The sequence below is a fragment of the Suncus etruscus genome, chromosome 18, assembly GCF_024139225.1.
Source record: "Suncus etruscus isolate mSunEtr1 chromosome 18, mSunEtr1.pri.cur, whole genome shotgun sequence".
Classification (NCBI taxonomy): Eukaryota; Metazoa; Chordata; class Mammalia; order Eulipotyphla; family Soricidae; genus Suncus; species Suncus etruscus.
This window is the reverse complement of record NC_064865.1, coordinates 57,616,392-57,628,918: the sequence shown is the minus strand read 5'-3', so window position 1 is coordinate 57,628,918 and position 12,527 is coordinate 57,616,392. Positions and strand designations below refer to the sequence as shown.

Below are 12,527 nucleotides of genomic sequence, written 5' to 3'. Positions count from 1 at the left end.
CATGTTAGATATTTTCAATGATTGGTAATTGAGTAAGAAGATCATCTTGATTAAACATGGTTTAGGCTTAGGGTATCAGAGAAATAGTAAAAGAAGGCCCATACAGGGCATTCAGAGAAATGATTGAGGAACACGTGACAAATTTTTGGAGATCTTTGCTAAGTCCTGATGGTATTTTTTATTTCTCCTAGTTGTTCATAAGTAATAGTGGAAATGAACAATGGTAGTTCCACCACGGACTTCATTCTACTAGGGTTTTCTGAATGGCCCCAACTGGAACGCATTATCTCAGTGATTGTCCTCATCTTCTATGTTGTGATCATGGTGGGAAACTCAACCATCATTCTGGTGTCTTGCCTAGACACCCAACTCCACACCCCCATGTATTTCTTTCTATCCAATCTGTCCTTTCTAGATCTCTGTTACACCAATAGCGTAATCCCCCAGATGCTGGTCAATCTGTGGGGTCCAGAAAAATCTATTACTCACCTCAGGTGTATGCTGCAAGCTACCATTGCACTGGACCTGGGAGCCACTGAATGTCTTCTGTTGGCAGTAATGGCCTATGACCGCTATGCTGCTGTCTGCCAACCTCTTCACTACACAGTCATTATGCATCCTCAGCTCTGCCAGAAGATGGTGATAACTTCCTGGATAGGAGCTATTGGCTGTTCTTTATCTATTTCCCTCCTGACATTTTCATTGCCAAGATGTGGGCACCGAGAAGTGGATAATTTTTTCTGTGAGATACTAGATCTCATCAAGATTGCCTGTGCCTATTCCAAAATACTTGAGGTTGTTGTTCTTGCTCTTTCTGTGTTATTTCTTCTGGTCCCCCTATCAGCAATTCTTGTCTCCTATGGAGTGATCACTCGTGCAGTCATGAGGATCAAGTCAGCAACAAGATGGCGGAAGCTCCTCAATACTTGTGGTTCCCACCTCACGGTGGTGACACTATTCTATGGAGCACTTATGTCTATGTATATGAAGCCCCAGAACAACTCATCCCAAAATGAGGGCAAATTCATTGCTCTGGTCTACATGATACTTATACCCAGCCTTAACCCACTCATCTACTCTCTAAGAAACAAAGATGTAAAGAACGCAGTGAAGAAAATTCTGTGTGCAAAAAAATGGTCAAGGAAGCTATAAAAAATATTTAAATATCACAACAGTGAACTATAGAAACAAACATTCACCTGGACCAACTGAAAGTACTATTTTTTTAATTTTTAATAGATTATTACCTGGGAGTTTGCCATGTAATAATAATTTTACTAGATATATATTTTGTAGAGAGACATGTGAAAAGGGATTCAGGCGCATAAATAAAATGCAACTCTTGTGATAAAAGCTTCAAAAATATTAGCAAATACATGTATATGTTGTAATAAATAAATGTAAGCAAACCAAAGATAAGTACTATTTATTGAAAAAATATATTAGTTAACTTTGTTCTAATGTATGATAACATTGGACAATAATTTTGTTATACACTCACCTAAAACATTACCTTCCGGCACTGACTACCTACTACTTTCTCCACCCTCTATTCGAAATAAACTGGGCCATCATGTGGCAGCATGTATAGGTGAAGGCTAACTCCCACCAACACAATGCCAAGAAAGTTATGTATGCACATTCTAGAGCACCTGTCCAAATACCAAAGCTCTTGCTCACTCATCTTCCTCCCTCATCTTCTTGCTGCAAGATAGAAGACTAAAGGGTCACCTAGGTTTAATAAAATACCATTGAGGAAGTGTAATAGTATAAGGGAAATAAAACAAGAGAATCGAGTTATACTTAAAAAAAGATAAACAATATGTAATTCTCATTGTTAATTAAGCCCTAGAATTTGTAGTTTCTATTTAAACTAACTTTGCTCTCATCTTTATAGAGCTCCATCGGGGATATACATCTTTGCATTTTATTTAAAGGATATTCATCATTTATTTGACATATATGACCATAATACATTTGTTTCCAGATAAGTGACTGCAAAGTGATTTTAAAAAGAGACAAATGAAAAAGAAAGGAAGAGAAGAGTAATTTAAGTATAGTAACAAGCCAATTTATGGCAATTACTCTATATCCAATTAATTCACTAAGGCATTGGCAGAAGGTTTAGTAAGCTCTTGTTGCTGAGCTGAACAGTCTAATATTTCATTTTTTCAAACATAAATGACAAAGCTACACGTTGGCATCTAAATTGGTTTGTGTCTATAAGGATGACAGTATCAAACTAATGAAGTTGTTCAGGAATTCCAAGCACTATTAACGATACTGGGGCTTTTTTGGGGTGTATTCTCAGCTGCCAGGTCTCCCAGTAGTAGGAGAATGCAGGGAGAGGGTGTTTCCCTCACTTCATAAAAGTCCTTCTGATATCAGCCCAAATATCAGCCCAAGGAGTTTGGTCAGAATGTCTCTCTGAAGAGTCATAGAAGAAGTCATAGAGTCATAGAGAAGGGCCAAGGGTAAAGCAGTGATTATGGTGATGGATGAAGCAGGTGTGACTTGGTAGGGTTGGAGCTTGACCCACCCTCCCCTTCCAAGATGGCCAGCTTTCAGCTGTGTGATTGGGGTACCCATAATTTTTCAAGGCTTGGTTTACATCTCTTTTGGGAAAAGAGTACGTCTATGGAGCTAGCCCATGTGAACATAGCAACTCAGATGTGTACATATTTCTGTAAAACTCAATGATCTCTGTTCTACAGTATCAATATTATCTAGAAAAGTACAAAAATACAACTAGTTTGGAGCCACAGAGATAATCCAGTGGATAAGGTGCAGCTGTGCCTGAAGCAACCAGGTGTGATGCTTGATACCACAAAGCATCCCCTGAAATTACTATGAATCAACCCTGAGTATAGAGACAGAAATAAGCCTTGAGCACCATCAGATGGGCATGCTTGAAAGGCAAACAAAACCAAAAAACTTCCTGGATGCCATCGCCAGATGACTGCACTCCAGATGACTGATTGAAGTTTATTTGAGAACCACTGCTGTAGAGAATGGTTTCTAAACAAGATTGTCCCGGCATACATTATTTTTATTTTCTTTTTGATATGTCAGAGTGGTTGATACCAATTTCTCAACTGTTTCATAAGCATTTTTTCCATTTCCCAAATTTCAAATAGTATAAGATGACACCCAAAACAAAGGTGTTCCCCCAACTTCTTCCTTCCTTAAACCTCTTCCTTTGTAAGCCCACTGGATACACACTTTTGTTTCTCAAGAGAGAGAGGAGTTCTGACTTGTTGGCTCAGGCAGAGAGCATGAGGCAAAAGGCCACGGATGCCGTGATCATCCTTTCCTGACTGGCTTGGTGTATTATTTCTTTGCCACTACCCTGCTTCTTCAGACCCGTACACCTAATGAGTTAGAAACATGGCATGTGGGGTGATCTCACAACCTGTGGGTTTTATTTTACAAAATAAGATCTGTTCAAGAGAGATGTTGATGACATTTTGAGAAAGAGGGGGGAAAATCATCCGAAGGTAAGTGAAGTCATTAGAATTGGTTTCTCTTGGCAGTTGCCATATTCAAACAGGGTTAGCTTCATAGACTCACTCTTTTCTCAAATGAAATGTAAATAAAGCCATAAAAGGTAATTGGTACATTGGCCCATGCAGCAGAAAACTGGCCTTCTCAGAAGAGAGGGACACCCAAGCCACCATCCTGCAGAAGCCACACCTGTTGCCTCCATCACTCAGAATTAGCATATTCCCAATGGTCTTGCTTCATCACTCCTCTATGACTCTCTTCAGGGACACCAATAGGACCAAACTTAAGGTCTGACTAAATGCTGGTTTTTAGGCTAATATTACCAAGGCTTTCTGGACTAAGTGTGACCACCCTCCCCCGTATCTTTTTTCTTTCAGGAGGGCAGGAGCTGAATTCTTGCCCCTAAAATTTGTAGTACCAGTAATAGTGTTTTAAGTTGCTGGAAAACTTCATTTTATGCTGTAATCCCTAGAGAAACACATCGATTTAACAGAATGGACTACTAACTACTAGTAATAACTTACTAAACCTTCTGCCTTTATTGGAGATATCATTTTCACAAATGTGCTTGCTAAGGTACTTTATCTTTTTCTTTTTTTTAAAAACTTTCTGTTTTTACTCTTTCTTTATATTTTTCCAATAACTTCTTTCTAGGAACAGATGTATTATGCTCAACTGTGTCAAGTATGTAATGCATTTTCTTAAATAAAGAATAAAAGGTTTTTGCTACATTATCTGAGTCTTTTTAGTCTTCTTGCTCTGGTTTTAGATTGTCCTTTCTCTTTTGAATATTGGTGGCAATAAATGGCATTTTATTGGAAAAAGACTGGATATTTTATATATATAAAATGAATCGCAGTCCCTCCTAGGCTAGCACTTGCAAAGCAGATGCCTTACACTCTGCACCACCGCTCTAGCCCCTGGATGTTTTATATTTTGTTTTTGGGTTGTTTTTTTTTTTACTAGTTTTGGGGCCATACCCAGCAATCTCAAGGGTTAGTTGCAAATGTGCTCCAAGAAAAGGATAGAATGGAGGTCAAATATCTGTAGGCTGCTGATATGTGCCAGGAAAGCATAAAATAAGGCCGTTCAGAGCCTTTTAGATGAAGAGAACAACCTGAGGTAAAATAGACAGGAAACTGTGACCACATTATACTTTTAAGGATGTCTGCTCCTTATTTATGTGGAATATCCCAGTCTCTGATCTCCAGGTGCCTACTGTACATTAATGTTTCTATCAATTTGAACAGTGTCTGCTTGTGTCAGGGAGCTGTATTGTATTGAATAAATAGCTGACCTGTGGGCTAAAGCGGTGGTACAAGCGGTAAAGTATCTGCCTTGTCCGTGCTAGCCTAGGGCGGACCATGGTTCTATCCCCCCGTGTCCCATATGGTCCCCCAAGCCAGGAGCGATTTCTGAGCGCATAGCCAGGAGTAATCCCTGAGCTTCACCAGGTGTGGCCCAAAAATCAAAAAAAAAAAAAAAAATAGCTGGCCTGTGACCCCACTGACTGACACCTAGGTCACCTAAAGGTTGGAGAATCTATTCCTTTGCCTCATGCTCTGCCTTTGTTCATGCTCTGCTACAGACCCCACTTGATGAAGATCAAAGATACCAATATGATTGCCATTAGACACATGTTTCAGCAGTAAAGCATTCTTGCTTAAAATGCATGATAACAAGTACATATATAGATATGTATAGCTGTATAGAGATATATAACAGAGAGAGATTCAAGTCTTAAAATAATATGAAAAAAAAAAGTGAAACTGGAGAGAGAGTACAGGGAGGGTAGAGAGCTTTCTTTCCACGTAACCAACCCAAGTTCAATCCCCAGAATTCTATATGCCTGGAGTAATTCCTGAGCACCACTAGGTGTGGCCAAAAAATGAAAAATATTAAAATGCAGAAAATGAATATCCTCTATTTGTATTTAAACATGAAGTTACTTGGACTTAGTCCTATGTAAAGTTCCTCCCTTTATGGGGAGTTTCTTCTTCTATGTCCTCTACTATCCAATAAACTTTTCTTTTTTTTAAACTTTGATTTAAAAATTGATTGATTGATTTACTGGCTCCTGAGCCACACCCAGCGGTGCTCAAGGGCCACTCATGGCTCTGAGCTCAGAAACCGTCCCTGGTAGGATGGGATGTCAGGAATCAAACCAGATCCATCCTGGATCAGTAAATGCAAGGCAAATGCCCTACCTCTGTGCTATCTCTCTGGACCCTCTTTTATTTTGTTTGTTTATTTATTTGTTTTTAGGTCATTCCCAGAAGTGCTCAGGGGTTATTCCTGGCTCTGTACTCAGAAAAAGATCCTGGTAGGCTCAGGGGACCATATGGGATGCAGGGAATCGAACTGGAGTCTGTCTGGTGTTAGAGTGTGAAAGGCAAATGCCATACTGCTATGCTATCATTCTGAACCTCCAATAAACTTTTCTACATTCTAAAAAAATAAATAAAAAAATATCAAGTTACACAGAGAACACTCATAATTTGGCAGCACTTCTAAACCCTGGATTTCTACATGGTCTGAGAGTCAATTGGTTTGATAAAAATGGATTTTTCCATGTTTACTATTGCTAATGTATGTTTCAATAAATATTTGTAGATCATAGATATTCATTTATCACTTTATAAAGTAGACTATTTACCTCAATAATATTAGAGATTAAAAACACATGTGTGTCTAATTGTTAGCAACAAGAAAGGCATGGTAATAAAAATTACACAGCATGAGAAAAGCAAAGAATATTCTGTGCATTTAATCTGGGAAAAACAAACTATGAAACAGTCTAGTTAAAAGGATTATTTGGAAGCAGGGATATAATACAGTATAGAATGCCATTTTTTCTTTGAGTGTGTCTTGGAGTAACCTGATTTTACCCAAATCAGGATGGCTTCTTCTTTGCATGTGTCTGTCCCACCTGGGCGAAATGAACCTCTGAATAGGATCCTACACCAACCAGTTCTCCACCCATGGGAGTAGTCTTTCCTATAAAGACTGAGGCTCAGAGAGATTTCCATAGCTTGCTTGCCTGCTTGCTTGATGCTTTCTACTCCCAATCCCCTTTGGGATTGGGGTGAAAGGATTTATCTTCAAAGGTGCTTATTGAGAAGGGCCAAAGCTTTCAGGGCTTATTCCTGGCTCTGCACTCAGGGATCATTTATGGCTAGATTTGGAGCACCATATGGTGTGCAGTAAGTAACCTGGCTGAGCCACTAACAAGTCAAGTATATGACCCACTATGCTATGAGTCCAATTTTCCCCTCCCCCAGGAAAAGCTATTTTTTACATGAACAAATTAAATTCAATCCCCAGAATCCCATATGGTAGATACCCTAAGGCCCCACCAGGAGTGAACCCTGAGAACAGAGCTGGAGTTGAGCCCTTAGGTGGGGTCCAAATCTCAAAAAGAAAAAAAATGTATGTCAACCTATCACAGTGCCAAACATTTTTATAAATATTTATGATCTCATCTTTCCTCTGAGGAAAGGTTTAGCTCCATTTAATAAGTAAAAATGTTAGTCTGAAAACAGGAAGTTAATTGCACAGCTTCTACCTTGCTTCCAAGTATAATATTGGGATTTGAACCAACAGAACTAAGTCTAGAATCTTCAGCTTAATTGCTATTTAATTTAGCTCATAACAGACTCCACAACAGCTGTTCTCTTCTTAATTAAAATTGATTAACTCGTAGAGCATCAGTGGATGTGGCCCTAGAGGTTCCTAGCAATACAAAGCACAAACAATACCACATGCCTAGGCCATAGCACTCAACCACATAGCCCACAAGGCCATAATCACCAAAAGGGGCTCTGGGGAGCCTTGAATAGTGCTTGAGAAGTCTTCCTCCCTCCAAAACAAAGAGAAAAATAGATGTAAAATATCACCTCTTAATATACAGATAAAGGTAAATAATAAGGATAGCATATTCCCCCTGGCATTAAAAACATGTATTGTAGTCAGTAACGAGACTACAATGCTAAGTAGGAGAAAAATTAATTATTTTTGGTTTTTTGGGACACACCCATTTGATGCTCAGGGGTTACTCCTGGCCAAGCACTCAGAAATTGCCCCTGACTTGGGGGGACCATATGGGACGCTGGGGGGATTAAACGGCGGTCCTTCCTTGGCTAGAGCTTGCAAGGCAGATACCTTACCTCTAGCGTCACCTTGCCGGCCCCGGAGAAAAATTATTAAAATATTGGTAATCATGGTGATCACTATTTTGAGTAGAATTAACATTTGAGATAAAGAAATTTTGTACAAAACATGTAAAAGTGATTCTGCTGTCACTGGTAAAGCATATCCCCAAAAAGTTTACCATTCTGTTTTTTACCCTAATCTCCTTATACTCCTTATACTCCTTTATAGTTAATGATTTATAATAATTAAGTGATGTTTGGTGGATAATTTTGAAGGCCAAAGCCTCAAAATACATCCTCTTAACCAGAGATATGCAAGTGGTAGAATATTTCTATGACCTCGGATTCAGTTCCCAGCACCACGTAATTCCATTGTAACTTTCTTGGCAACTAAGCGCCAATGTGTCAGAGCATTAAGTACTTGTGGGAAGACCATTACATTTAAATATATTTAAATATACATATTCCATAATAAATATAAGAAGTTTTGGTATTTTAAGGATTAAATACTTAATCAAAATATATTAAAACTTGAATGGCATGCATGTTAAGCCTCAGTGATTTGCAGCTCAATATGAACACTTCACTTTTAGAACGATTCTGGTTGTGACTGAACATGAAAAGGCCTGGATATTAGAACACAAAAAGAATTTTTTATTAGTTTCTTTATTTAAAAGACATAGTTATGGGGGCCAGTGCAATAGCACAGTGGTAGGGCATTTACCTTGCACACAGCTGACCCAGAACAGACCTGGGTTTGCTCCCCGGCATCCCATATGGTCCCCCAAGCCAGGAGTGATTTCTGAGTGCATATCCAGGAGTAATAAACCCTGAGCATCACCAGGTGTGGCCCAAACACCCCCCCTCAAAAAATAAAAATTGAGAATTGTCTTCAGTATGAAACTTTTCACAGGTGGGGGAATGGGGAGATAGGATAGATATTTTGGGGCAGTAAAGAAGGGGGTAGTGCCAGAATGTTCTGTGCTAGAAACCCTATCATTAACAGTTTTATATCTCAGTAAATAAATATTTTATTTTAATTACATAGTTAGTTATAAATTATTAATAAGTTTCCCTATGGAATATATTTCAGGTCCAACATGCCCACTACATCATTTTCATTTCATATAGTATAAAAATGACAGAACTCATGTATTATATTCATTCATAATTTTGTTTTCTTTTTTTTTTTTTTTTTTTTTTGGTTTTTGGGCCACACCTGGCAGTGCTCAAGGGTTACTCCTGGCTGTCTGTTCAAAAATAGCTCCTGGCAGGCACAGGGGACCATATGGGACACCGGGATTTGAACCAACCACCTTAGGTCCTGGATCGGCTGCTTGCAAGGCATAATTTTGTTTTCTTTTGGGGACACACTGGACAATGCTCATGCTTTTTTACTCAGAAATCATTCTGGTGATGCTCTGGGGAATTATATGGAATTCTCAAGATCAAATACAGGTTGGCCACATATGAAGCAAGCACCCTACATGCTTGCTTACAAGCTTACAAGCACCTACCCTACCTGGGCTGACCCAGGATAGACCTCAATTTGATCCCCGGTGTCCCATATGGTCCTCCAAGTTGGGAGCGATTTCTGAGCACATAGCCGGTGTGGCCCAAAAACCAAAAATAAATAAATAAATAAAATATTCTCTTTCCTGTGGGCACAGCTAACTAATTTCCTGTATTTGTCCAATTGTCTACATTGAATTCATTGAATAAGCTAAAATATAATTAAATGTGCTAATTTTATACATGTAAATTATGTCCATTTTCAATCTAATAATAAATTAAAACAGGTAAAATTTGGCCTGTAGCAATAGTACAGAGTTAGGGTTCTTGCCTTGCATGCAGCCAACCTGAGCTTGATCCCAGCAACCCACATGGCCTCCTGAGCCTGCAAGAAGTAATTCCTGAATACAAAGTAAAAATTAAGCCCTGAACACCACCAAGTGTGTGCCCCACAAACCCAAAAACGCTCCCAAAAAATAATAATAAATTCATTTCATAAAAATTTCTATTAAAGGGGCCAGAGAGATAGCACAGTAGTAGAGCATTTGCCTTGCATGTGGCCGACCCAGGACCAATCTGGTTCAAATCCCAGAACCCCATGTGGTCCCTGTGCCTAACAGGAGAGATTTCTGAGCATAGAGCCAGGAGTAATCCCTGAGTGCCGCCGGGTATGACCCAAAAACCAAAAGAAGAAAAAAAATCCCCATTAAAAATGTAAAATAAGGGCCTGGAGTGATGGCGAAAGCATCTGTCTTGTCAGTGCTAACCTAGAACGGACCACGGTTTGATCCCCCGGGTCCCATATGGTCCCAAAGCCAGGAGCGATTCTGAGCGCATAGCCAGGAGTAACCCCTGAGCATCACCGGGTGTGGCCCAAAAAAGTGTGCAATAATTTTTAACAAGAAAACTAATACTTCTGGGAGCATTCTCTAAAATTGCTGCCTGAATACTCTTCTGAATACTCTTCTGTTGATGCTTTTTTAATCACCTCTGTGAACATCAATCCCTAAGATCACAATCATTTCAACAGAGTAGCCTTCAATACTAAATATAAATATTTCCGTGCTGCACAGTAATGATTTTCATAGTACATAAGGACCTACATAGTATTCTCCTTACTAATATAGTCTAAAATTTACATACCAAAGTGTCTTCTAAAAGCACATTAAAAGAATTTTTTAGGCCAGGGATATAGCAATATGATCATATACTTTATTTGCACATATGAATCCCTGAAATTGCAAAAATTAAAAACAAGCATCTTATCCAAAATTTATTTGCCTAAATTCATAAATTCGTCCACCAGTCTCACTTTAACTTTTCTCATCATCGATATTAAAGACTTCTACTAAATTCCTCCTGAGTTCACACCTGAATGTGACTGTAGAATTAGTATTAGAAACTAGGGGCTCATCCAATATTTCTGAGATCATTGCCTATCAGGAATTGTTCTGGGTTTTTAATTAGGGGAAGAATCAATGGAAACAGGAATACAGTTGGCCACATGCTAACATGACTACTGTGAGTGCTTACCTGATAAAAATGAGATGGCTTCATACTCTTCATCTCTGGCAAGTTTTCTCTGTCAACTTATGAAAAAGACACAAAATCAACACAGAGCCTACGTTGCATGGCTTACAAATAACACAGACCTCAAGGTAAGAGCTAAAGAAAAAATATTAATGTCATGTAAGTTTTACATGATTACAAATAAGCTCATGTTATTTTAGGGGTGGAAATGGTATTAAAAATGTTAGCAAGTTATGATAACTGTTAATACTAAGTTATTCTTTTCATTGCTTCATGTTCTGTATGTGTAAAGAATCAACTTGTATATTTATTTCATATTTTGTACATCATTTTAATAGTCCTCATAACATCCTAAAAAGCAGGTGGTAATAGATTCTATAGTGTGCAGATGAGAAAATTCTGTTAGTGTGCTCAAGTTCATCCTTCGAGGAAGTGGCTAATTTTGCTTTCTACAATCACAATGGTCTTACCTAGAGCTTAGTTTTAACTGTTTTCAAAGTATCTTCCTTTGACTCAATGTGATTACAACACCCTATACTTCTTACCTTGAAAATAATAAAAGAACCAAAAACTCAAAAACTATGAATTTTTATTTTCAGTTCTATTTCAATATAAAGAGGAATATTTAAATTATATTAAAATGTTTGGTTTGGGCCCGGAGAGATAGCACAGCGGCGTTTGCCTTGCAAGCAGCTGATTCAGGACCAAAGGTGGTTGGTTCGAATCCCAGTGTCCCATATGGTCCCCCCCGTGCCTGCCAGGAGCTATTTCTGAGCAGACAGTCAGGAGTAACCCCTGAGCTCTGCCGGGTGTGGCCCAAAAACCAAAAAAAAAGTTTGGTTCATTTACATTTAAAAATCACTAAACAATGTAACCTGTAATTATAGTCATAAGAAATCATATATAAACCATAAAACCTTAATGTTTTTTAATTAAAATGCAATATACAATATCTGAATGTCTATTTATTTGGAAGATGCTCTGTTTTGTTTTTAATAGCATTCACTTTTAAATTACAATGGAAGGAGCCTAAGAGATAGCATAGAGGTAGTGTGTTGACCTTGCATGCAGCCTACCCAGGAGGGACACAGTTCGATTCCAGGCATCCCATGAGGTCCCCCAGCCTGCCAGGGGTGATTTCTGAGTACAGAACCAGGAATAATCCCTGAGCACCACTGAGTGTGGCCCAGAAACCAATCAATCAATTAATCAATCAATCAATAAATGAAGTTTAAAAAAATAAATTACAATGGAAATGTGTTAACTATTGACCTCCAGTGGACTGGGGATATGATTCAATGATAAAGTACTTATCCAGAATACATGAGACCTAGGTTATATTCCCAGCACTGTTTATAATACATTATAAACAAATATATAAATGCATTTCTCTATATTAAGAGACATGCCTGAAATTCATACAGAAAATGTTAAAAATGAATATTCTCGATGTGGATTTACAACATTAAATTGCATGAAGAATACTTCTTTGTTTCAACAGCATTTCTAATCCCCAGGGCTTCCCATGACCCTAGAGTAAACTGGGCAAGTCATATTTTCACCTGCTAACATTACAAACATGTTTTAGTAATGTAAATCACAAATGTTTATTAATAACTATATGAGTAGATCTGATATGCTAATTTTATAGCTCAATTATCTGAGACATTGGAAAACTATATATTTGTAGCAGCTACCAACCAGAAACATGTGGCAGTAAAAATTATACAGTGTTGAAAACTATTAACAAGAATCTGTATGTTTAAACTGGAAAGAACATTCTAAAATGATCCTAACATTAACAGTGACTTCAAAGACATGAACATATTT

At 38.2% G+C, this 12,527-nt stretch overlaps 1 protein-coding gene across 1 annotated transcript; it reads left to right on the top strand.

Moving 5' to 3' along the window:
* Window positions 1–213: 213 nt before the first annotated feature.
* LOC125995888 (putative olfactory receptor 2W6) lies at window positions 214–1,152 on the top strand. Its single transcript, XM_049764846.1, has one exon. The coding sequence runs from the start codon at window positions 214–216 to the stop codon at window positions 1,150–1,152; it is 939 nt and encodes a 312-aa protein (XP_049620803.1).
* Window positions 1,153–12,527: the final 11,375 nt, after the last annotated feature.